Source organism: Rhincodon typus, chromosome 2 (genome assembly GCF_021869965.1).
Source record: "Rhincodon typus isolate 14 chromosome 2, sRhiTyp1.1, whole genome shotgun sequence".
Lineage (NCBI taxonomy): Eukaryota > Metazoa > Chordata > Chondrichthyes > Orectolobiformes > Rhincodontidae > Rhincodon > Rhincodon typus.
In genome coordinates this window covers 149,544,109-149,572,001 of record NC_063333.1, presented here as the reverse complement: position 1 = coordinate 149,572,001, position 27,893 = coordinate 149,544,109, and the positions used below count along the sequence as shown (strand labels likewise).

Sequence of the window (27,893 nt, the reverse complement as noted above, 5' to 3'; positions counted from 1 at the left end):
GATTCTCTTAAGGTCAACATTCAGGTTGAGTTGGCAGCAAGGGATGTAAATGCAATGTTAACATTCATTTCAAAATGACGCGAATACAAGAGCACAGGTGTACTGCTCAGGCTGTAAAAGGCTCAGGTAGACAGCATTTCAGACATTGTGAACAGCTTTGGGCCCCATGTCTAAGAAACAATTTGCAGTTATGGAGGTTTACAAGAATGATCCTGGGGATAAAGGTCTTCTCACATGAGGAGCAGTTGAGGATTCTGGGCCCTTATCGGTGGAGTTTGGAAGGATAAGAGGGATCTGATTGAAACTTATAGAATATTGAGAGGCCTGGATAGAGAGGTTGAGGAGAAGATATTTTTGTCAGTAGGTGAATTGGCATGGAGAAAGAAGGACAAAGAAATAAGTAGGGTTGATATTAGTTGATGTAGGGCTGTTAAATAGCTTTGGGGATAATTAGAAATTTGAGGGGAGTGGTGAGGCTCCATGGAATACAGGTAAATAGGCATAAAGTGGCATGGAATACGAGGGGACACAGGGTCAGCAGGTCAGGAAGCATCTGTGAAGAAAAATCAGAGTTAATGTTTCGGGTCTGGTGACCCTTCCTCAGAACACTGAGGTCTGAGGAAGGGTCACCGGGCCTGAAGTGTTAACTTGGGCTATTTTTAAAGGTCAGGGTTTCTCCCAACTCTGCACATCCAATCCTGAAACAAGGTGAAGTCTGTAAAACTCCTCTATACACCATACCTAATACTTGGCTTATTTGTTCAAACATTCCCCAAATTCTAGTTACTTCACATGATATGTTCCAGCTTGCATTCAAGACAATATGAAGTTGTAAAACTATTTTACAAATCATTTTTCCATTTAATTCTGGTTTGATACCCAACTGTACTTGTGTAGATAAACAGATCTCTACTTCCATGTCTCACTCTCCACTTCACTTTCTCTCCATCTGACATTGTGAATCAGGATATTCCCATGATATTTTCACCTTTCACTCAGCTCGACTACTGTACTCACTGCACTACAGTTCATTCTGAAAATGAAATAATCCTTTGAAATGAACTTTAATGCTGTTCTATTTAAGAATCTTGCAACAAGTCGTATTCTGAAAAAAACAGGCCATTAACTTCAAATAGAATTCAATTAATAAATGAACTGAATGCTTGGAATTCCAAGGCTCTTTTGAAGACTAAGTATGGATGAGCTTTAATATAATTGAACATTTAGAAATTCAATCAACGGGACCTTCGTAATTGCTATCAGTTGTTATGTTGAACTGTGTCTCTATGACTGATCAATAAAGTTAAATGCTGTAATGAAACATGAACATTATTGGGAGCAAGTCCCTACCTGATGAGGTTTTTGGCACTGTCAGGATCTTCTGCTGTCACTGCTCCAACCACGGTTCCTAGTTTTGAGTTTTCAAAAACATCCATTGTGTAAAAGGGCAGTGAGAACACAGGAGGCTCATCTACATCACCAACAATAATCTTCAGAGTGGTAGTGTCTTTGAATGGGCCCAGGTTCCAGAAGCGAGGATCAATGTGCGTGTTTTCTCCTTCAATTTTTATAGAAAACACCTTCTTCTTTTCATAATTGAGTGGCTGATTGCACAAAGAGTTGACAGGAATAGTTGCTTGTTAATACTCCAAGAGGCAACATGAGTTTTAACATTTTAATTTTACCGAGATAAATAAAACACACCTTCTTTAGAATAATAACTCCTTCTCTGGTGTCTTTGTCTGTGGAAATGGTGAAAATACCTAAACCGTCTCCATCAATGATACTGTACTTCATGTCTGCATTCACTCCAATGTCAGCATCTGTTGCCTTAATCTTACCAACAGCTGTATCCACATCGGCTGACTCGGGCACATACAACTGGTAGTGTTCTGTCAATAAACGGGGAGAGTTACACTGGAAACTTTGAATAGCAAAAGTAACTTAAAGATTATCTCAGACAAAAAACAATCACAAATCAAAAACTAACAGTAAATTAATCTCCTTTGATGAAGACAGTTAGAGTATGAAAGTGAGGCCTGTGAAGTTAGGCTGGGTAAATAGAATAAAAGATATGGTGAAATATTGAGGAACACATAAGAAATAATTTAAAATGTTCATCAATAAATTTCCATTGAGAATCAAGAACCCAGTGAGAAAGATCTACTGGCGGCTTAATAATGTCACCATAGTCCCAGAGGACCATAGGGCTGCTCTCTCATTAGAGAGAGGTGACTGGTGATGGCTTAACCTGAGGGTCACCACACCTCAGGCAAGGGGAGAGGTTGAGGAGAGTGCTTCGTCGTAATCTTACTAAGGATGTTAAGTGTAATACTGGATTAACAGAAGAGATGCGTTATGTTGTAAAGAATATTGGTATGGGAATGTTATAGAAATGAGCAAAGAGCCATCAAAATGTTAATGAAAAGAAAAGCAAAGCAGAAAGCGCCAAGGTAGGTGGTGGGGTGCTCAACATTCTGATCTTCATATAAGGAGAGGGTCCTGACCCTAACCATCTGATGGGGCTGAGGGACCACACCCAAGCCCCTGGCTGGATATTCGACGCTCTCCTTGACCTCCTGACTAAGGGAAGTCTCTCTTGACTTGGCTGAAGACTACTCCCCTCAGACTCTGTTTGCGCCATAAGCTGCTGTCACATGGTCGAGCTGTGAGATTGATATAGCATAGTGCCATAAAAAGCAAGATGCCCAACCCCTTATTGATCACTGCTGACTGCCAGGCTTTGTATCTGCACTGAACAGCAAGGCAAGACAGAAGTAATCTATATGTTCTGAAGACGGGTCACTGGAATTGAAATATCAACTGTCTATCTCAAACCACTGATACTGCCAAACCTGCTGAGTTTCTCCAGCAATTTCTGTTTTTGTTTCAGATTTCCAGCATCTGCAATTCTTTATTTGATTGTGGTTATTGTTTGATTAAGTCTGTTAGTTCTGGTTGAGCAGGCCAAGCGCTAAAATATAAAGCAAGGCGAGGCAAGGCAGGGATGTGTAGAGCACTCAGGGGACACTTAGTGATTGGCCATGGAGGAAGTGATTCAGCAGCCCTGAAATGCTGCCTGGTCCAGTCCCTGAGCTGGAAGCCTGCCCCTGTGCGTTACAATATGAGAAGTCAGTGCACTCCAAATGCAGCACTGACCTGCACAATTGTACTGTAAGTGGATCACAGATGTGCTGTGATGGTGCACAGAGTCTAATGATGCCAGTATCTGTGCATGTGGGGTACATGACCTCTGCCCATGGAGTGTGCTCTGAGACATTGGTGCCATATGCCCAAGACAGTATCCAGGGGAGCAAGCAGAGAGCTGGAATCACTGGGTATCTGCTCGGACTTTCAGAAATCTAATTTCCATCAGTCTAGTGGTAGAATAGAAACCTGCATATTGATGAGGCAAGATTAATTAGTAACGAGGGTGATAATAAATGATCATCTTTCTGGTCTCTGGTGACAATCTCATCTCAGCGTCAGGAACTTTGTTGGAAATGTGATTTTTTTGCTCCCGCAGTTGCAAACTGGCTCTCTCGAATTTTCACAAATCTTCCCAAGTTTTTCGCAGTTTCTCATGTGGTTCAGGACCCAGGACATTTCTATCTATTAACCATGTTTCCTTCTCTACACAGATACTATCTGAACTTCAGGCTGTTTCTACCATTCTCTTTTTTTTTGTTACACCTTTGTGGCATCTGCAGAGTTTTGTTTTAGTGATGAATATTTGCTGTCTGACATTAAAACTGCCTTTTGACTTTGAAAAATTACATTTTGTCAAAACACTGAAAGGTTGAAAGGTTTCACACAACACTTCAGTGATGCCTTACTGTGTCTAAAGCAATATGGGCAATGCATTTTCTGAACTAGGTTTACAATACTTAGTATTTAGAGAGCAACATAGGCTATGTTTTCATAATGAGGGCGAGTAGGTTAGAAGGAGCACCTACTGTCAATCAGGCACAGAGATTCCGATATCTACATCTGCTGAGCTCCTGGTCTGATGGGAATGTCATGAGAGTCAAGAGCCAGCCAAGAAATCTCTGATGCCACGCCAGGTATAAAGTACAGAATTTCTTTACTGCCCAAGAAGAAGAATTATTTCAAAAGAGAATCTTAAAATGAAAACATTGCCAAAAAGAAGCAATCTGTGAGAAAATGGAACCAGTGAAGAGAAGTGAGCGCAAACAGCAAAGGTTAACAAGGAACAGCAAGAACATGATGTCAGTGAGCTTGGTTCTGATGGAGAGATCAGGAAGCCAACGGATGTTATGAAGGCTTGTGCAGATGGGAAGTGATTGAAGTGGTGGCTGATTGTTTAAATCTGCAACCCAAGGTGAACAGGATTAGTCTGGATGAGAAGCCAAACTTTATGGCCCCTGGTGAAAGGTTGGCTGCCAAGGGTTAGGGATGGTGGGTGGTAAAAGTGAGCACCATACTAGGTACTGTTCCCCACACTCACCAACCTGCCCACGCCCCCACAGCAATTTAAAAAAAAAACAACTTAGTGTCAGGAACCTTGTCTGATTGTGGGACAAACTGAAGCTTGTAACTAGCTAGTTATTGATCATTTAAGTGTCTCCTTCTGCTACAATTTTACACCTGACAGATCAGTGTCAAATGTCCAACCTGCCACATCTCACATGGGTGCTGCTGCCACAGGCACCTCTTCCAAGACTCCCAAGTGGCCACTGAGATAGCTTTACCCAAACACTTACAGACACCTGCCATTCCCCTCACCCTCAGCCTGACCACACCAGCACCCCCTACCTGTCCCTTAGACTTCTCCAGCCCCCACCAGCCTAGACCTAGTGAGATCCCATTCTAAACTTAACCTCACAGTCTGGGTTCTGTTGATCACAGTTCAGCCTCAGCCTCATTGCAATCCCAGAAGTGGCCACAGAGACTGGCGACACTTTGTTGGTCAAGAGAGTTGCTAGTCTTTTAACTGGTCAATGGCTCTCAGAGGCAGAACTCTTTCTCTTGGATGGGGCAAGAGACCTTCCTCCTGACAATTATCAAGCTGAAAAATGGATGTGGGGTGATGGCACCAGATCAGGGTGAGCTTTCCCACGGCATTTACACCAGGGCTGGGAAAAATCCAGCAGAAAGCTCATTGCAGGGACTTGAGCAAGCACAGATTGCAGAAGGGAGGGCCAGTGCCAGAAAATGATGGCCTTGCTCTGGCTGATAATAGTATCTGCCTGACACAGTCTAAATGTGGGAACTGGATATGGAATTTAAGAGATTAGGCAACAGTGGATTGCGGAAGTACTGAAAGGAAGTAGGGTATAGATGGTGGTTGTAACAGTGGAAGTTTCAGTGTAGTATTTTGTGCAGCTAGATGTTTCCTTATTAAGAAATTGCAATCACCTTTGCAGATATTTAATGGTAAATTCTTCAAAATCTTACAAGGTGACGTGTTTTAAAGAGTTGGATTGAAAACTAGTGCTGTAATGTTGTCATCCATTGTTGTTATTCCCTTCATGGACAGGTCAGATCTGGGTCTCCAGCAGATTCCTCTCAGTGCTATATTTACCTCTGCTGTTAAATCTGTATATAACCTACAACATTTAAAAAAAAACAATCCTCTGAAGGATATTCTTGGAATGCTTTTTCTATGTTAAGGATACTCGATGAAATCATGTTGTTGTTGAATCTCAATGGTATAGCTCCAAAGGGAAGAGTGTTGCTGCAGAGAACAGCATTTGAAGCTCCTCATCATTAATCTAAATCTCAGTTCTCATCCCTCCCCTGCCTCATATTCAGACAAGAGAGGGTGAATTCCTTCAGCCTCAGTCTCTGGAATAAGCTTGTGACCACAATTTAGTCAAATACTCCAGTGTTATTTCATGCCAGTGAGAAACCAGAGGTTTTTACACAGCTTTTGACAGGCATTAGATTTTCTCCTGTAAATAAGCTCTTGCAGTAAGGAGACCCAAACGATAATGGATCTGCCCAACAAGGTCATACACAGCAGGTAATCAGAGACTGTGCAGACTACAATGTTTATGTGGCACAAACCACTGAGGTAGACTGTCATCTTACAGTAGGTAACATGTCGATTAGAAACTGGTACATACTTTGTGGGAACTTGGGGGGATTGTCATTGGCATCAGTTAGAGTTATATTAATCGTAGTTGAGCCTGACAGCCCTCCGATCTGTCCAGCCATGTCTTTGGCTTGAATGACGACCGAATATTGTTCTCTTGCTTCCCGGTCCATATTCGGTAAGGCTGTTCTGATGATTCCTGCAAGATATTGGAAAGAAAATCAATATTTCAGTGCTCACAGAATAAGCTCATTTTGTGCAACAACATCTCCCTTCAGAAACCTGCAACGAGATTTTTTACTTTTGCATTAGACACTTGCTCTGGGCTGGGAAAAATCACATACCTTTCCTAACATGAAATAGGTTTCCATTACAAATGGCCTGATGATAAAATGTAATAAAAATATGATACTTAAAACACATCAGAATCAAATCAAAGCTTGAATTTGTTAATTTTGTAATAAAGTGAAAGCATTTGACAAATTTGCCTTCTCAGTGGTTCCTGTTAGAGCATTTTGAACATGACTTAACAGCAGTTAACTCAAGATAGAATTACAAGGGGTAAAATCACATTTCCTTTAATCTTATGAACCGATTTAAATTGAAGCAAAAACGTTAAGAATTCACAATGTAATTAAAGTGTAATTTGATTCACATTTCACCTTTTGCCTAATTCTGCCTAAAGCTATCTTTTAATATCTAATCTATTATAACTATGCAATTCTGAACATTTTTGTATCAACAGTTCTAACAGTAAAATTATTATAAAGTTGACTGTGATTCTATCTTAACTGCAATTTTAATTAATTCTGTAAATGAGCTAGAATTTGGGCACAGGACAATGCTAAACACTGTGATAAACAAAGGGAATATCATGTTTAATTATGTTTCCAGGCTAATCAAGCAGTTCCACAGTTGACCAGATGGGAACCTCCACAACCTATCAAGACTGAAAGCCAAGATGAAGTGCAGTGTGTCCCCTGTTCACAGTCACTTCAAAGGCTTACCGATTACCTGTCCCAATATGTCAGGTTCTCCCTCACCATCAATGGGAGCGACAGGATAGGGTGTTGTCTATGCCTGCGATCAGACTCAACAACTCTCCATTGGAAGCAATCAGCAAATTCTGCTACCTTGCATTGGCCGTGACTGATGAAATATCTCTTCATGAAGAACTCAGCACATACATTGGAAAAGGAGCCCACCACTTTGGTCGATATTTGAAATGAGAACGGAAAAGCAACAAATTCACCAGATAATGAAGTTGTTTATTTACAAACCTTTACCCTCAGCACATCACTTATGGAAGCGAAGACTGGTCAACTTACACCTATCAAGGGCAGAGGCTCAATACGTTAATCTGTGTGGAGCTGGAGGAACACAGCAGGCCAGGCAGCATCAGAGGAGCAGGAAAGCTGACCTTTCAGGTTGGGGCCTTTCTTCAGAAGTGGGGGAGGGGAAGGGGGCTCTGAAATAAATAGAGGGTGGGGGCAGAGATAGCAGGTCGATAGTGGAGCGGATAGGTGGGAGAGAAGACAGACCAGTCAAGGAAGCGGGGATGAAGCTAGTAAAGGTGACCGTAGCTAGGTGGTGGTGGGGGTTGGTCGGTGAGGTGGGAGGAGCGGATAGATAGAAGAGAAGACGGACAGGTCAATGAGGTGGGGATGGGATGGGTTGGTCTTGGGATGAGGTTGGGGGTGGGGAGATTTTGAAGCTAGTAAAGTCCATATTGAGGCTATTGGTTTGTAGACTTACAAGCCCGCCTCTTTGTAGGATACATGGAACAATCCCTCTTCCGCAGCTGCACTGGCCCTATCCCCCACCTCTTCCTCCGTTACATCGATGACTGTATCAGCGCCGCCTCATGCTCCCACAAGGAGCTTGAACAGGTCATCCACTTCATCAACACCTTCCACCCCAACCTCAAGTTCACCTGGATTATCTCTGATACCTCTCTCTCCTTCCTGGGCCGCTCTGCCTCCATCTCTGGTGACCATCTCGAAACTGATATCTATTTCAAGCCCACCAACTCCCACAGCTACCTAGACTGCACCTCCTCTCACGCACCTTCCTGCAAAAATGCGATCCCCTACTCACAATTCCTCCGCATCTGCTCCCAAGATAAGGCATTCCACTCCCGAACATTCCAGATGTCCCCCGTTCAGTGGTTGAAAAAGCCCTCAACCACATTTTTTGCACTTCCCGCACCTCAGCCCTCACACCCCCTCCCCACAATAACAACAAAGACAGAATTCCCCTTGTCCTTATGTATCACCCCATTTACCTCCGGATTCAACACATTATTCTCCGCCACTTCCGCCACCGGCAATCTGACCCCACTATGAAGGATATTTTTCCCTCCCCACCCTTATCTGCCTTTCGTAGGGACCGCTCTCTCCGTGACTCCCTCGTCCGCTCCACAGTCCCCACTAACCCCACCACCCCCGGCACCTTTCCCTGCAACCGCAGGAGGTGCTACACCTGCCCCCACACCTCCCCCCTCACCCCTCCCAGGCCCCAAGAAGACTTTCCACATCAAGCAGATGGTCACCTGCACATCTGCTAATGTGGTATACTGCATCCGCTGTACCCGTTGTGGCCTCCTCTACATCGGGGAAACCAAGCAGAGGCTTGGAGACCGTTTTTTGAAGCACCCACGCTTGGTTCGCGACAAACTACAACACCTCCCAGTCGCGAACCACTTCACCTCCCCCTCCCACTCCTTGGACGACATGTCCACCCTGGGCCTCCTGCAGTGCCACAACAATGCCACCCGGAAACTGGAGGGACAGCAGATCATATTCCGCCTTGGAACCATACAACCCAATGGTATCAATGTGGACTTTACTAGCTTCAAAATCTCCCCTCCCCCGACCTCAACCCAAGACCAGCGCCTCCTCTCGTCCCCACCACCCTGACCTGTCTGTCTTCTCTCCCACCTTTCCGCTCCTCCCACCTCACTGACCAACCCCCAACCCCACTGCCTACCTACACTCACCTTTACTAGCTTCGTCCCAGCCTCATTGACCTGTCCATCTTCTCTCCCACCTATCCGCTCCACTATCTACCTGCTATCACTGCCCCCCTCTCTCTATTTATTTTAGAGCCCCTTTCCCCTCCCCCATTTCTAAAAAAGGGTCCAGACCTGAAACGTCAGCTTTTCTGCTCCTCTGATGCTGCCTGGCCTGCTGTGTTCCTCCAGCTCCACACTGTGTTATCTCAGACTCCAGCATCAGCAGTTCTTACTATACCTGAATCTATGATGTCTATGACACACCTTGGGGCAAAGAGGTCAAGCATGCTAGCATTAATTTGGTGCAGAAAGTGCTTGTTGGTTTGAGGATGTGCAGGATATGCAATAGGAGGAGATAGCTCATGGCCAGAGATCAGCAAGGTGTGCAATGACCTGATTCAAGGTTACAACAATTACAAATGGTGACACCAACTGTGGGCAGGAATTTCCAATCACACAACCACAGGCCATTTTTAAAAGCTCCAAATCACCCCCAGCAAGGGATAACTTTATGTCAGCTTATTGTGGCAGACTTGGTCTTCGCACAAGCAATTTGTCCAGCCATCAAAAGAAATGATGACCCATCTGATCTCACAAACAATCTAAGGCTACACTCTGATTTTCTCTCAGAGATGGAGCGATGCTAACCAGAGTATAGAGTGGATGTTGTAGAGTGGATGTTTCAGTTTGTGTCCTGCTGAGGTCATTCCAAGAACATTTTATTCAGAGCAGAGCCACAAAGTTGCCTACCCACATTGTAAAATGAAGTTATAAGGAAAGACGTAAAATCTAAAACTAACTAGCCTTTGAAAGAAGGAAATGGACCTTGTGGGAATCTATGGGGGATTAACAACAGAGCTAAAGTTAACCCCAAACACTGCAAGCTAAGATCTGGAATGAGAGGTATAGATTACAATTAGTGGAAGTCAGAAAACATTTGTTTGTCACATAGAAGAGAAATTAACATTTGCAATGACCTCTTCCTGCAAGAAAACCATGGAGGTAAAACACTTTGATCTAGTTGGGTAGATATCAGGGAGAGGATCTGACATCGATTTGAATGAATTAAATGAGGCCTTATCTGCACTGCTTTTGTCATCTTGTACAAACACATTCTGATCTAAGTCACTGATGTAATTCAGGCTTAGTGGCAGGGAAGGTCAGAACGGGTGACACACAAGTCATCTTGCTTCTTGGTGATTCCATTCAGGAGTTGCTGATTTGAACATTGACATTTCTTTCAAAAATACTTTTTCTATATCATATTCAGCACCACCATGTAAGGTATTTGAAGTTTTTTGGGTTTGCTCACATTTACAATAGAGAAGGAACTGGTTCCCAGAATACAATCTGATTGTGAACAGCACACAAAACATGTGATTTTCATTATGTTATTACACGTTATTAGTCTATAATTGTAAACATTATGATAATTCCTCCAGAATATGTTAGCGAATGGGCGTTGCTGTTGACACACTCTTGGCATTTACTAAGCCATTTGTTTCCAGTGTCAAAACATTTTTCTTGATGAATCTCAATAGTATGCACCTTCAGTAACATCATTCATCCCAGATTTCATTATTTCAATAATTCAATTACTACCTAACTTGTTAATCATAACGGAACAATATGGCTTGTGACAACCAAGTCTTGAATAATTTAGGGACAGTAAAAACAGTGTATCACCAACACTCAAGAAGCTTGACACCATCCAGGGCAACTTGATTGGTACCACATCCACAAGCATTCTCCCTCACCACTGACCACACAGTAGCAGCAGTGTGCACTACCTGCAGGATGCACTGCAGAAATTTACCGAGGCTCCTAAAACAATGCCTTCCAAACCCCTGACCACTTCCATCCAGAAGGACAGGGGCTGCCCCACGTCCCATAAATGAATCAAAAAAACACAACAGGTTCAGGTGAAAATGGGTACACCATCTCATTGACAGGAAAAAATTATTTTCCCTTTAATGCTGGTCTTCTATAGGAATGGATTCCTCATGTGAATTGAGTAGTTGCCAGACTACGATGTGAACAGCAGGATTTGAATGAACGGGTGTTTGTGTAAATTCACTCAAGAATTAATACAAACATGATAATTGTGATGAATTGTCAACCAGCAGCTGCAATTTGGAACAAGAGACAACAAGGTGCAGGGCTGGATGAACACAGCAGGCCAAGCAGCATCATAGGAGCAGAGAGGCTGACGTTTCGGGCCTAGACCCTTCATCAGAAAAGGGGGAGGGGAAGGGGGTTTTGAAATAAATAGGGAGAGAGTGGGAGGCGGATAGAAGAGGGATAGAGGAGAGGATAGGTGGAGAGGAAACAAACAGGTCGAAGAGGCGGGGATGGGGCCAGGAAAGGTGAGTGTAGGTAGGGAGTTAGGAAGGGGATAGGTCAGTCCAGGGAGGACGGACAGGTCAAGGGGGCGGGATGAGGTTGGTCGGTAGGAGATGGAGGTGCGGCTTGAGGTGGGAGGAGGGGATAGGTGGGAGGAAGAACAGGTTAGGGAGGCAGGGACGAGCTGGACTGGTTTTGGGATGCGGTAGGGGGAGGGGAGATTTTGAAACTTGTGAAATCCACATTGATACCATTGGGCTGCAGGGTTCCCAAGCGGAATATGAGTTGCTGTTCCTGCAACCTTCGGGTGGCATCGTTGTGGCACTGCAGGAGGCCCAGGATGGACATGTCGTCTGAGGAATGGGAGGGGGAGTTGAAATGGTTCGCGACTGGGAGGTGCAGTTGTTTGTTGCGAACCGAGCGTAAGTGTTCTGCAAAGCGGTCCCCGAGTCTCCGCTTGGTTTCCCCGATGTAGAGGAAGCCACACCGGGTACAGCGGATGCAGTATACCACATTGGCAGATGTGCAGGTGAACATCTGCTTGATGTGGAAAGTCTTCTTGGGGCCTGGGATGGGGGTGAGGGAGGATGTATGGGGGCAGGTGTAGCACTTCCTGCGGTTGCAGGGAAAAGTGCCGGGTGAGGTCGGGCTGGAGGGGAATGTGGAGCGGACAAGGGAGTCACGGAGAGAGTGGTCCCTCCGGAAGGCAGATAAGGGTGGGTAGGGAAAAATGTCTTTGGTGGTGGGGTCGGATTGCAGATGGCAGAAGTGTCGGAGGATGATGCGTTGCACCCGGAGGTTGGTGGGGTGGTACGTGAGGACGAGGGGGATTCTGTTTTGGTTGTTACTGTGGGGACGGGGTGTGAGGGATGAGTTGCGAGAAATGCGGGAGACACGGTTGAGGGCGTCGTCCACCACTGAGGGGAGGAAGTTGCGGTCCTTGAAAAACGAGGACATCTGAGATTTACGGGAGTGGAATGCCTCAACCTGGGAGCAGATGCGGTGGAGGCGAAGAAATTGGGAATAGGGGATGGCATTTTTGCAGGAAGGTGGGTGGGAGGATGTGTATTCTAGGTAGCTGTGGGAGTCGGTGGGCTTGAAATGGATATTGGTTTCTAGGTGGTTGCCCGAGATGTAGACAGAAAGGTCTAGGAAGGTGAGAGAGGTGTTAGAGATGGTCCAGGTGAACTTAAGGTTGGGGTGGAAGGTGTTGGTGAAGTAAATGAACTGTTCGAGCTCCTCGCGGGAGCACGAGGCAGCGCTGATACAGTCATCAATGTAACGGAGGAAGAGGCAGGGTTTAGGGCCAGTGTAGGTACAGAAGAGGGATTGTTCCACATAACCTACAAAGAGGCAGGCATAGCTTGGGCCCATGCGGGTACCCATGGCCACCCCCTTTGTCTGTAGGAAGTGGGAGGAATTGAAAGAGAAGTTGTTGAGGGTGAGGACGAGTTCGGCTAAGCGGATGAGGGTGTCAGTGGAGGGGGACTGTTCGGGCCTGCGGGACAGGAAGAAGCGAAGGGCCTTTAGGCCATCTGCATGGGGAATGCAGGTGTATAGGGCCTGGACGTCCATGGTAAAGATGAGGTGTTGGGGACCGGGGAATTGGAAGTTCTGGAGGAGGTGGAGGGCGTGGGTGGTGTCACAGACGTAGGTAGGGAGTTCCTGGACCAAGGGGGAGAAAACGGAGTCGAGATAGTTGGAGATAAGTTCGGTGGGGCAGGAGCAGGCGGAGACAATGGGTCTACGAGGGCAGTCAGGTTTGTGGATTTTGGGAAGGAGATAGAAGCGGGCGGTGCGGGGTTGGGGAACGATGAGGTTGGAGGCCGTGGGAATTAGCCTTGAAACTTGTGGTGGTATTTGGCTGTCAAAGAGACGTGGTTGATGTCTTCGCTGTCAGGTAATGGGCAGGAATTGTGGATCACACAGGAAATTACAAGATTTTTGAACACCATAATTCCCTTTGTTGAAAGTTTTCCTTGCTGTCTCATTTCGAGCTTCAGAACCATTATTGCGTGTTTTGATGTTTTCTTTTCTGTAGCAATAAAGGGAAATGGAATCTGTCACCTGGTCATTTTCTGTGGCTAATAGTTGTTGTTATCATCACAATGAAGTTAAATGCAGGAGGCAGTTATCTGTTCTCTGGGCATATACTATTGTCACTCCTTGCAAATAGGTTCAAGGCCCTTAACAGGTGGATCAAAGTGTTTGAAAGGACAGTAGAAAGCAACACTGACTGAATATCTGTGCAAATTTTAATTGTTTCATTTGAACGTGCATAAATCCATTGAACATGACTAACATCCTGAAGGGTATTTTTGTGGTTCATTTTGATATAATCATAAGAAAATGAAGAATAAAATGGAAGTGTATATTACTGTTTGCATCCAGTGTCAATTCATCCCACTCCCTGCTGTGGGTCAGTCGATGTGACTCTCCAATCCAAATCACATGGTTTTAGCCTTGAGCCCCACTCCAGAACTCCAATCCAGACTGAAACTCCAGCGCAGTACTGTGTGAGTGTTGCACTGTTGCCCCATGTTCCCAAAAGATTAGCCTGTCTTTTGAATGAAATGTTAAACCAAGCCACTGTCTGCCCTTTCAGCTGGACATATAAAATCCCATCTTACTGGGTCAAAGAAGAAATATCAAAAAATTACCTTGTAATCTTGTGAACATTTGTCATTCAATCAATATTGCTAAAACAGACACAAAAACAAAGTTGCTGGAAAATCTCAGTAGGTCTGGCAGCATCTGTGCAGGAGAAAACAGAGATTCTGAGGAAGGGTCACCAGACCCGAAACATTAACTTTGATTTTTTCTTCACAGATGCTGCCAGACCTGCTGAGCTTTTCCAGCAACTTTGTTTTTGTTCCTGATTTACAGTATCCGCAGTTCTTTTGGTTTTTGCTAAAATAGACGATGAGGTAATTACCTGATTGCTAGTTGTGGGATCCTGCAGTGTGTAAAGCAGCTGCCACTCTGATCATGACCCATTTTGCTTCAGAAGTGCTTCATGAACGATAAAGCACATTGGAACATTCAGTAGTCGCAAAAGGTGCTATATAAATACAAGTCCTTGAACTAGCTTAATTAATATAAGTCACACTGCGGGGTGCCTTAGCTCAAGTCTTGGAAAATCATCTTGTAATTCACCCTGTGTCACCTTATGTCCCATCATAAGTGATTGCTTTGCACAATGATCGTGTTTGTTGATCTGTTGACTACTTCAGATACTGATAGACATCCTGTGTTTGTATAAAAACAAGCAAAAAAGTCTTAGAAATGGCAAAATGGTTCAGAATATCTCCATGCTACTCCAGAATTGACCATTCCCTGTCAATGTGGATAATCAGGAATGTTGGTTGCCTACTCTGTCAAATCAATCGCCCCAAGGCTCAGTGCTGACACTCCCAGTGCTTACAAAAGTTACAAGTCATATTTCATCAACATGTAGACCCATTTCCATGAACGACTCCTGCACTGACAGTCTGGTTCACTACTGTCCTTTAGGGAAGGGAACTGTCGTCCTTACCTGGCCTGGCCTACATGTGACCCACAGTGATAGGGGTGACACTTAACTGCCCTCTGGGCAATTAGAGATGGGCAATAAATGCTGGCCTGGTCAGTGACTGCCCTCGCCCCGTGAATGAATAAAGAAGAAAAAAATTTGGCAATTGTTGAGGACATTTAGTCCATCTTATAGATTTTCTTGGAGAATGCTTTCGTTCTTGAATGCCACCATCTGTCAGACACAAATATGTGCATTCAACTCAAAACAGCATCATTAAACAGAAAATTTAGATATCATGCAATGGTTTCATGGAATAACATACAATGGTTATATAGGACAACATGAGCAAGTTATATAGGATGACATGGAGTGGTTACATAGGATAACATAGTCAGGTTATATAGGACAACATGTGATTGTTATATAGGATAAAAAATGGCAGGTTATGTAGGATAACATAAATGGTTATCTAGAATAATGTGCACTTGTTATATAGGACAACATGAGATGGTTATATATGATAACATAGGCAGGTCATATAGAATGACATAAGATGGCACATCTTTCAAACACCACGAGTTTTAAAAGTCCCCATGTTCCCAGAAGATTAGCCTGGGACTCTGGATTACTACGCCAGTGACATTACTATATTGCTGCTTTCCCTCTAGAGGTGGTGGGACAATGAACCCCACTGTGAACATGCTCTGGCTCTCTCTAAATACAGTCGCCATAGTCCCAGAGGAAATTTGGGCTGCTCTCTCATTAAAGAGGGACAACTGATGGTGAGTTTATTCTGAGGCCCACTGTGCCACAGGTGAGGGGAGAAGTTCAGCAGGCAGGCCCTTCATGGTAACCTCAGCCAGGACAGGAGTTTAATCCACGCTGTTGGCATCACTCTGCATTGTCATCCAGCCATCGACCTGACTGAGCTAACTGACCCCGCAAATTATTACCAAACTCAATCAATTCTTTAGGATTATCATGGGAACTCTGAAACAGAAATTTGTCCTGTTGCTATGTGACCTCATAGAGAATGCAACCAACAGATCTATGGTCTCAGATACTCACCGAACACACACACCTCATTTGTCATTGTTCCAATGCCAAACGGAGCTCTGTCTCTAAGCTTTCTTTAATCTGTGGACTGAAATGGAGCCAAAATATGATGGGAAATAATGATGAGTTGGGAGTATATTTCCCTCAGAATAAATACATCCAGACAGGATCACGTGTGTAAATACAGGTTGGTCCTAAAGTGAGATAATAAGGTGTAGAGCTGGATGAACACGGCAGGCCAAGCAGCATCAGAGGAGCAGGAAGGCTGACGTTTCGGGCCTAGACCCTTCTTCATTTCTGATCTGACCAAGATGCAGCTGAGGAATGTTGCTGGATATAAATACAGAAAGCTAAGAAAAGCACCTGAACTTTGCCTGATGCAGTGACCCCATTAACATTCTGTCCTCCCAAGGAACTGCTTGAGAGAAATTACATTAGGCATTGGGCAGGTTATGAATTCAAAATAACTGATCAAACATTGTAAAATATTCAGTAAAATAAAAGTTCTGGAAGTTCATATAAGTTTGCGGAAAACATAGATGAATATTCAAAAATAATACCCATTAGACCATTTCACTGATAATTTTTTGCTGTGGGCTTTATCTGAACAAATCACCTGGTACTAAATTACAAACTGAATTCTGCACTGGCCAATTTTGTAAGTCTGATCACTTTCAGTTAATTATGTCATTTATCATATTTGATGCAGAGTTTATAAAAGTGGCTTCTGTATGATTGAATGTTATGCATTTCCCCATATCTATACACAAAATACAGGATGATAAGACCATAAATGATGTTATTGGCTTAAATGGTACTGGAGATTATAACATGGTGAATTTTAAGTGAGTTGATGAGAATAAACAGAGTTTGATGGCAGGTGCTTAAAAGAATGGCAGGGTGGTGATGGTGGTGCTTTCCCCTCCCCCCTAAATAAATGTGAGGCAAGAGGCTTCATTAGCAGCCTTCCTCTCCCATAACCAATTGAGGGTCTTCAATGGACAAGAAATGCCCATCAAGGGCTTCATCCCACCACTAAAGTTAATGATTAACTCATTAGCATGTCTACAGACCCCAGTACTTTGTAATGCCAGTCTGATAGAAAGAGAGGGGCTCTTGGAATGATTATGGCAACCTGTTTGCATTGTGAGAACTTCACAATTGAACAAAGGGAACATTACAAACCTTTAGCTTCCTTTCAGTTTAGAAGATGGGTTTTGTTTTTTGCTTAGGGGAAAAATCTATACCTTGGGAAGCTTTTGGTTTCAGTTTATAGAAACCTGATTGAAGTGGAATGCATGAACCAGTTTCTCTGAGAGAAATCGCTTAGTTCAGAAAAGTTAGAAAATGTGATGTCTCAATGGAGGATTCTGATTGAAATCTCTAGACCACAAGTGTTTGGTTGTGACCTGAATGAATTATTTGAAGCTGAGAAAGTATAAGCTCAGTTGTGTGAAAAATCAAGGGAGAGGTTATCAAATTTTCAAGGCCAAGAATTGAAATAGTTAAGCCTACAGATGTGTTAGAAAAGAGATTCTCCCTGGTGTTTGAGTACAGAAAAGTGTTGGTGTTATGATAGATGGAATTGTATTTTACTGTGTGTTTCAAAATCTTTCAAATTGTGTTATATGTAAATAGTTTAGCTTATTCTAATTCATCTTCAATCCCTTTGCACAATAAGCTGCTTTTTTATTGCTGAAACCAAAACTGCAGCATTGTGTGAGTATACTTTCATGAAAGACCACCTAGTTGTATATAAACTATATATGGTATATCAAGCCAGATTTCAGTCTGAGATCTGACTTGCCTGTTAGTATCATCTGCTGAGATATTAATAATACTGTTACATCAGCCCATTAGTGGCAGACTTGCCATCCAATCATCAATGTTTCAGAGATAGTAGGAACTGCAGATGCTGGAGAATCTGAGATATCAAGGTGCAGAGCTGGATGAACGCAGCAGGCCAAGCAGCATCAGAGTAGCAGGAAAGCTGACGTTTCAGTCCTAGACCCTTCTTCAGAAAGGGTCTAGGCCCGAAACGTCAGCTTTCCTGCTCCTTTGATGCTGCTTGGCCTGCTGTGTTCATCCAGCTCTGCACCTTGTTATCCAATCATCAATATATGTTTTCTGTTGTGTAAATTGTTGTGAGCATTGTAAATTTGCCATTCTCCCATTTGTGCCAATGAGTGAAAAAAGAGAAGTTTTATCAACATGTCTTTCTTTTCAGCAATGTTCACATTTGTACTACCAATAAATGTTAAGTTCTTCCAAGAAGTGGAAATCCACAACTGAATTGAGATACATGGACTCTTCTTTCAGTGGACTTGATTGGCCATTGGGCATGCTTAGTCTGGACTTTTCAATTATGTCAAGGCCAAGTCTGAATGGAAACACAGTGCAGAATCAATGGCTTAGATACACATAGAGACTGTCAAATTATTTGAAAGGCAACAAAATATGTTTGACCAAGTAAAGATCAGAAATACCAAGAGAAACTGGGCTTGTTATATCCAATGGGTTGTTCATTCTAGTACTGATGAGAGGTCAACTGATTAGAAGTGTAATCAATAAGCAGTGTCCTGGAATGAACATACATTTCGTCACACTTTTCCACACAAGACCAGATAAATGTCAAGCACAAAAAAAAAATTGGGTCTTAGAAACACCAGGGCTTAGCTTGCGGTGCCAGTTTCTTTGGGAACATTTTTTTTGGGATGTTAACACAAAAGGGAATTTAACCCCAAGCTGGGGAGCTTCATTAACCTCCATCTTGGACTTTTTCCATTGGCAACTCAGAATGTTAACAAGTGATTCAACTTGCTCTTTGTTAAACCAGATGAGCAAAAATTGCATCCATCTGGATCCTTTAAGGTTTTGCTGAGGTTCGGTTTTTGGAGACTCTAATAGCTGACGAACTTTCTGCCTTCACGATGTTCTGCATGCTGCCTAATATATTTTAAGATGAATTTGATGAAGGTTGAGATATTTTGGAGATTCTCCTGCTCTGCTGCTGTAACTTTGACTAACTGTTAATGAAAGTGAAGTTTTTCAACCAACCTATTCCAAATTACAGAGGCTTGTCAGAAATATTAAACTTTCCACAATTCAGAGCTCTCATTCCTGTGAATTGCTGTATAAGCCTCATTTAGACTTTCCATTCAAGGAGAGTTTAGTTTTCCTTTGGCTTCCCCTTACATCAGGTGCTATTTAGTTTTCCTTGACATTTTGTACAGCAATAGGGTGGCTATTGGGCCTATGCTCCAGGGCCCCAGTCAAGTATTGGATCCCAGACCTGACAGAACACCAGGAGCACAGGCCAACATTAAACTGGACTGAATAAACTGTCCCTTTTCTCAGTTGTACAACAGGGTAGTCACAGGAATTAGAGTGTGGATTGTCTTTTATTTCCTGACTGTGATCATACCAAATCCATGAAATACTCACTTGACTCTGACTTGGGAAGACACACTCACAAAGGCCTGCAAACAGGGCAAGAAGACTCAAAAGGTGTTCAAGATTCTCTGAACATGGGGAAATAACAAGGTTGGGTATGCCTGATTATTTTATAAATCTGTGTTTTCATGGAATGTTAGGGTTTTGCTTAAATATGTGTGTGAATGAATGAATGAATGAATAATTTATTTATTGGCACATATATCTCGGGAGATACAGTGAAAAATGATCTGTTGCCACAATTTGACATCATTTTGAGGTACAAGAAGAACAAAAGAAAAAACTTGAATAGAATTTGTCTTCATCGGCTGGGGTCCCAGACATGGTTCCAGGACTTTGGCAAGGCCCCCACTCTGGGCCTACCAAAGCCAGGAGGCCCCGCTCTGAACACTGATACCATCGCAGTTGATGACCTGCCACCAAGAGTCCACCCTGTGGGCCTACCACAGCCAGGAGTCCCCACTCTGCCATCGCTGCAGTCAACACCATAGCCCCCCACTATTCTAGGATTCCACACTTCAGGCCTACCACAGCCACCAGTCCCAGCGGACACTGCTCTGGCCTCCCTGTGATGTCAGGAAGATGAAGAAAAGAAAAAGGAAAAATAGACGAAAAGCAGAAAGAGAAAAAGAATGCAGCTGGCTGGAAATGGATGGGCTCAAACCGGCCACAATATACTCCTTGCTTGCTGGGAGATCCCAGGCACGGGTGGGGCCATGTCCGGCTTTTCCTGGATTGCTGCCACTGAAGACTTCCTCCTAACCCGCCACTCTCCAGGCTTTAAATAAAAGGAAATAAAGAAAAAAGGAGGGCAAAAAAGTAAAAGTAAAAGGAAGAAAAAAAAAAGTCTTACTGATGTGCCCTAATCAATATGTCACTATGACCCAAAATATCAGCGTATGTCTCTTTGTTCTGGAGGGTACAAGGAACATGGGACTGAGTTGGATGATCAGCCATGATCATACTGAATGGCAGAGCAGGCTCAAAGGGCCGAATGGCCTCCTCCTGCTCCTAGTTTCTATATTTCTATGTTTCTATGAATGAAGCTTTAGCATTCAAAATTCCAGTAACTCCTTGGATTATTTTTATAGTTTGAAGCATTGAGTAGTTTACAATACTCTGTATTTCTCTAAGACAAGGTTAATCTATGTTCTGCAATGTAGATCTGCTGACCAGGCTATTCTGCTTTAAGTCTATTGCTTACTCCTTGTTTCCTAAATTCATTCATTGGAATGTAAGTACCAATGACAAGGCCAGCATCTATCACCCATCTCCAATTGTTTATGTTGAAAATCAGTGAAAACAGATGACATTAAATGAATGTAAAAAAATACAAATGGCAATTTATAATAAAAAGAAACTCTATATACAACCCTAATATCGTAGAGCAAAATATACAGCATTATATGAAAGTCTTCCATTATGTGCCAGGTTCAGTCAATAATGTATTCATGTTCAGAGAGTTTTACATTTAATTAATAAACAATGACAGATTGGCTATTGCAATCAGTTCAATGAGTCATCACAATTCATTACCTATACTAGATCCAATGTTACTGCTGCATTTTGCATTAGAAATGCATGTTATGAATTACCTGTGAATGTGAAGATGACAAAAAATTAAGCTTCAGTTTATCTATCACTTAAAATGTGAGTGACAGCTTCTCATCTTCAGACTCATTGATTTCCACAAAGAATTAGAACAGTCATAATCTAACCATCTTAAAGTTACAAACAGCACAAAATGTGTTCATTAACAGCTCAGCAATGTTATTCATTCCAAGCTAGTAAATAACATAATTTTCACAAATAAGATATAAGAATAAAGAATACAAGTAGTGAAATTACTGCAACTAATTCAGTGAATACATCTATAATTTTATCAGATTGTGTAAAATTGCAGGAAGGTATTTCTAAAAAGACAATGCAAAAATAAATAGAAACAGGTGCTGTAAAATTTAGATGCACAGTTCTGGTTTCTTTGGTGCAATCAGTTGTGTTATAGGTTCCAAATGGCACCCACAGTGTGTGCACATTCTGTGAGTGTCACACAGGGCACCATTTTTGAGGGAGTGTTAGTACACAAGCAGTGAGAAGCTGCTGGAAGTGTGCAGAGTCAACAGATCATAACACCAGTGCTTCCATCGTACAGTTCAACACTCCAGCAAATGATACTCTCACATGGTGAACACACAAAGGAACAGGAGTAGGCCATTCAGCCTCTCGAATCTATTCTCTATTCAAAGAGATTGTGGCTGATCTGTGGCCTACCTCCATATACCTGCTTTGGCCCTTTTATCTTAATACCTTTGCTTAACAAACATTTATCTATCTCAGATTTACAATCTACAATAGATCCAGCACCCACTGCCATTTGTGGAAGAGAGTTCCAAACCTCTCCCATCCTTTGAGTGTAGAAGTGCTTCTTAACATCTCTCCCGAACAATCTAGCCCTAATTCTCAAGTTGTGCCCCCTAGGTCTAGAATCCTTCGCCAGTGGAAACAGTTTATCGTTATTGTGCCTGTCTTTTTCTGAAGACTTCAATCAGAGCATCCCTTAACCATCTCAATCCAACAGTATGCAGAACCCCAACCCTGTCTTCCCCATACTTAAATGTATTATCTTAAAATGAATTTCTGGTTAGTTGCTCATTGATTTCTTTTGACTGATGTTATGACTGTACAAGAAGCAAGAGGCTTCCACAGTTCTTTCTTTCTAAAGTCATCGAGGTGCCAGAAGCTGACAAATATTCTCCTGCCTTCTTCAGTTCAGCTGCTGGAACAGGGTTTTCACACCAGGAGACCATTCAGCCCTCAGCACATAGGGGAAATTCTTCTGACCTTATAGAATAACAAACATCTCTAGATATCTACACTTCATCAAGAAGACATTCACTATAATCTGACACTTGTTACAGTCATAGGTGCAACTTCTGTGCTGGGCAAGGATGGCAATGCTAGTGGTACAAAGGTGACCTTGGCAATTAAACTTTCATGCAAACGGCTCCTTCCACAACACAGCGGGTGAGATTTCAACATCTCCCTTTTCAGCACTCACTGGGGTAAGAGGGAAGTCCATGCTCTGTCTATTCACTAAGGGTTGATAATGTTTCTTTCTCTCCTGCCAGAGAGCAGGATGTGGAGTGAGAATGAGTTTCATGAGGACTGCAGTCTTCCTCATGACATCAATGTAATTTACTCTACCCCCTCCCCAGACAACACCACATCACAATATCACTTTGTGAGCACCGCATTTCAACTCACCAAGTTTCACAATCAGACCCTGTCTTATTGTTAGATCCATGATCAGACTCTGTATCACTGTTGGATACATAATCTGACTGTGTCTCACTGTTAGTTCCACAGTATACTGATGGAGCTGACCATCATTTCCCACACTGGAAAGAATTATAAAGAAGGACTGAATTGTCAATGTGTTAGTGGAGGACATTCAGCACAAGAAGTCCACACCAGGTCTCAAAATGACAGATTAATTTAGTGCCATTGTTCTGTTTCACTCCATAACTGTCTAGTTGCCTGTTAAATGTTTCAATTGAATCTGACTCCTCTAGACTCTCAGGCAGTGCATTCCAGACATAGCCATTCACTGTATGAAAATGTTTGTTCTGCATGTCACGTTTGTATCATTTGCTAATTAATTGAAATCTGCTCCTCTCACTTTTGACCATGTTGTGAGTGGAGACAGTTTCTTCCCATCAAATGTTTCCAGACCTCTTATGAATTTGAATATCTTGATAAATTCTCCATTCAGTCTCCTCTTCTGTGAGGAGAACAGCCCTAACTTCTCCTGTCTCACTTCATATCCGAAACTCCTCACTCCTGGGACCATTCTCGTCAATCACTTCTACACCTTCAAACTGCAGAGGAGCGTGGTACTAATGAGGGTGTACGGAATTTGAAGCTGCTTCTTACTGACCTTGACTACTCATGGGTTTGTTAAGTTGTTTGGTGTCACTGCTCTCATGACCTTGCAGTTCGAATCCTGGCATTGACTGACACCCTCACTACCATCTTGGAGATTCCCAGGAGAGCTTGCTGACTCCCTGTGGACTAATGGTGACATTTTGTCTCTTTACCACGTGACCCGAGGTCTGCATGACAGCACTGGGGCATACTGGAGCTGTTCATCTTCCAAAATCATGTGTAGAACTGGTTACAGTCCCCGATTCAGTCGCAGAACCCCCAACCTTCCCTACTTTAAGACATGCAGGTTGGTTCTAAATGGTGCATGCTCACTTTAGAATTGTTACAGTGCAAGAGGAGGCCATTGGGTCCATCGTGTTTGAATTCGTACCCGCCTCTCACAGCCAGCTCAGGTCTCCAGCTATTCTACAAAACATCTCACATCAGCTGCAAACTATAATTGTGTTAAATAGTCGTCAACATTGGAAGCTATGGGCTAAATGATCCCACAGAATGATCCCTGCACCCCGATTTAGGAACTGTTGAGTTGTGACCCCTCCCCTCCTTGGACTATGAAGGAAATAGAGGAATACACTGTGATAAAAACACAGCGGTATAATTGTGAAGGTATTAAAGTATTAATTCAATGAGGCTAGAGTTCTTCGCAATATTCATGGTATGAGTGTGATAAATGATAATTGACACACAGACTGAGCATGAAGAGATTTTGAAGCATTTGCATATTAAATTCAGCTGTGTTGATTTGCTCACGCTTTAACATTGAAAAATTCATGATGCTAAATGGCCCTTAAGATAGGTTTCAATGGAAATAAATAAGAAATCTCATTCTGTTTAGAAATCTGATGCCAAAACACTCAATGGACTGTGAGCAAAATAGTCTAAGAAGTGATTTTATGTGAGATTTACTTAATAAAAATTGATATGTGATTAATATTTCACCATTTCACCATTTCACCGTACAGTTTTCCTGTAAAAAACTAGATACATGATAACAAATGGAATAAGTATCTATTTCAAGGATGTGTAATGCACACAGTTGTGGCAAATGTGTCTACCATACATACAAACAAGGAAGGGGGTCATCATATTACTGGTCATGCCTGACTCTATAACAATATCACTTTGACCTTAATCTGTAGGCCAGCTCTCCGAGCAGTTAATTAACTGCTACAAAGGCTTTGCTGTCTCGCCTCTCGTCTCCAGTGTTCAAATCCCAGCCTCTTACTTTTTTTTAAACCACAGGACTTATCATTCCTCTCTCAAAGAATCGAATGTACCATTCTGTGAGCATGGGGTTTGCAGATAATGATGAACCCATTCCCCTTGGAGCTGGATCATTTCCGTGACAGTGGGACGTCGACACATCTGCTGCTGAGTGTCTGTATTTACCCCAACTGGGGGCAGGGAGGGATGTGGGGTGTGATGAATTAGTGTGAGGCTATTGCATCATGTGACCTCCCAAATGTGAAGGGCATTCTGACCACAGCAACTCACCCCACTGCCTCGGAAACACATATGCTTTAGGAAAGAACCTTCATAATGGCCAGACACAGAGTCTCCTAACTACCCAATACAGCATTGCAGACCATGGTACGGAGGTGGGGTGCAAAGGTGCGGGGGGGGAGAAGGGGCCTGCCCATGGAGACCAGGAGGCCCCCAGCTGAAGCAGTTATCCACAGGATTCAATTGAAACATAGAAACATTGAAAACAGGAGCAGGAGTAGATCATTCAGCCCATAGAGCCTGCTCCACTGCACAATATAATCAATGCTCATCCTTAATCTCATCACCATACTCCCAATGATAAACAGATAAAACATCAAATGTTATGATGAACCACAATAAAAATCAAATCTCTCTGCATGGAGCCTGCCCTCAAGAACCTGAAAACACTGTCTGAAGAAGTTCTTCACCTCAGGAGAGTAATCAGTCACATCAAATGCATCTTCAAATGCCATAGTCCAACAGTTCATCAACAATTTGACACATTGTTCAATTCTTTGATTCTGTATCACTCGCCCATTAACAATCTCTCACGGGCAGGATTCATGCCTCACATCTAGACGCTGCATCTCATTCCCACACATTTCTCACACCCATGGGGCTCACAGCCAACTCCCAGGCTCCATAAACATCCAGCTCTCCGGCAATGCCAGGTACATCTCTCAAAGACACAGTAACACCCTGACTGACATTTTTCCCTCTCTTTCACAGGATATTGTTGTGTAATAGACAGCACCATTAAATGGCATGGGCAGTCGTGAATGTATTTCACCTCATGGTGCTAGCGATAGTGAAATCACTGGGGTCACGGCAACTGGTACTACTAAGGCCATGAAAAACAATGGTATATTCTTGCTGAATGCATACTTAACATTCATCTCAATAGAGGAAGTCCCCACAGGGTGAAAAGCCTGTAAATGGGCAATTCTTGCTTTCCCATGGTCCTCTCTGAGGCATTTGTGTTTTCAGATATCCAAGCAATGATCACCTGACCAGCCAGTGACAACGGAGAGTGGAAACCGAGAGGGAGAGCAGACCTTTGAGGAAGAAACAGTCACTTTATCCAAAACTTACAGCCAATTGCTCAGAGCCTGGCAATGCATGTATCTCAGAGGACAGCACAGAATTGGGATCTGGTTACGGTGAGTCCCCAGAGCCCAAAGTGGGCTGCAGTCAGGCCGTGGAAAAATATAGTGTGGGTGTTAGCTCCCTGGGGAGAAAGGCCTTTACTGAGTATATAATCGAGGAATCTGAGGAGAACTTTGATGAAGCATTGTACTGTCATCAGTAATCACTCGCTAACGAATCTAATTGTCAATCGAGGAAATTCTGTGTCACTGGTTCTGGGTTCTGTGGGTTCTTGTGATGCAGTGAGATGCAGTGCGGAAGTGGTGGGAAACTCTCCAAGAACACCTGTGGAGACAGCCACCACTGCATCAATGTCTGGACATTGCTGTGGAAATCATGAAACATGATCTTGCTGTCAAACAAGTTCACTTGTTCACTTGCAGGCTCAGATTGCTGCTATCATGGCTATAAATGCCAACACTCAAAGGTGCCATCTGGCTCTCACAGACAGCGATGCTGACTGAGGGACTCCTGTAAAACCATCTGCTGTCTCCCCTAGTGAAAGTCAGCAAAGACATGATATAAACCCATGGATTGATATGGCCTGATATTTTAACGATCTGTCACTCTCACAGTGTAATACCTCTGCTAGCTCGCCTAACATAAGGATGAGACAGGGGTCATGTAGTATTGAAGAATGCAATGACATTTTAAAGAATTCCTGAAATGTATATTACTTCTGCCTCTGGGCTCAAGCGAAGTAATTAGAATGTACTATCACATGCTCTCCTTAACATGTCATGCTGCAAGTGGACAGAGCCCAGTAAGATGGAGGTCACATACTATGGTATAGTGATGACATCATGACCATGGCCTATTCCAGATGAGGGAAACTAATGCGATAAAACAGCTGTTAATGCTTTGAAGTCTATTTTTCTTTAACACTTTATTCAGGAATTCCAGTAGAGAAGCTGGAGCCGTTACTGCAACATACCATATTCGTTGGATAAGGAGATGAAATAGATCATGTTTGATTTTGAAAGACCTTTGGCTCACCACAGGATACAAAGCGTAAGGGCAGAATTTTACACAATATAACAGGCAGCAGGTAACGTCCTCACTGGTCAGACCATGCTAATGCCACTTGAGGCCCTTAAATTGCCATTGGTTGGTCACTTAAAGGCCACATTCCACCTTTCTTGGTGCTCTGGGGAAGGATGCCATCAGATAGAAGCTCAGAAACTAATCCCTGTTTGGCATTTGGGTGGGATTGCCTACTTTACATGCCTGTTTATTGATTAGATATAACTCTCATTGTACTACCACCACCACCAGAAAGCTGGAGGTGGGGGTGGGGGGAGAACCCTCTGCATTCAGTAAATCCTGGCAGCCCTTGGGAATGGGATATCCTGTTCCAGTTGGGCATTAGCTCTTCCCTTCATCCCACCCTCCTTCTCTAAGTGTTAACTGGAACAAGAAGCTGCCTGGGGGCAGGGGTAGGCTTCATACTGACTTTCTCAGGAACAGGGAAGTAATCCTTTTCACTGCCTGAAGATCTTGCCTAAAGGGTGAGAAGCAAAGAAAAACATGTGAAATGTTGGGGTCATTGCAATCAAAAAAGGAACTACACTCTGAGATAAGGCGAAAAATCTTCATTCCAATGTGTCTACATTTTGTATATTAAGTCCAGATTTGATAAAATGACTCTTACAGAGTCACAATTTAGAAAGGAAATTCCAGTTTGGTTGAAAGAATTATTTTTACCAGAGTCTCACAGGCTGAAAATCAATAGATCCAATAATCCTCAATAAAGTCTGCCTAATATGGCTTTCCAAATAAAATTGCAACAGACACTAAGCAACAATCAGCTGTGATGAGATTAAAGAACAAGGCAGATTGATCTTTCTGGACTATACAGATGAAGAAGTTTGATCAATTAA

The 27,893-nt window shown here is 43.0% G+C and overlaps 1 protein-coding gene across 4 annotated transcripts in view; it reads right to left on the bottom strand.

Annotated features, from left to right (window-relative positions):
- The window catches only part of LOC109927670 (cadherin-18-like), a 578,296-nt gene that overhangs the window by 41,354 nt on the left and 509,049 nt on the right, over window positions 1–27,893 (bottom strand). For all 4 annotated transcript variants that reach the window (XM_048616417.1, XM_048616438.1, XM_048616423.1 and 1 more), the window contains 3 exons: window positions 6,090–6,257; window positions 1,705–1,892; window positions 1,351–1,604 (listed from right to left, as the gene is read on the bottom strand). In XM_048616417.1, coding sequence (XP_048472374.1) covers window positions 1,351–1,604; window positions 1,705–1,892; window positions 6,090–6,257 — 610 coding nt within the window. The remainder of the gene's footprint in view (window positions 1–1,350; window positions 1,605–1,704; window positions 1,893–6,089; window positions 6,258–27,893) is intronic.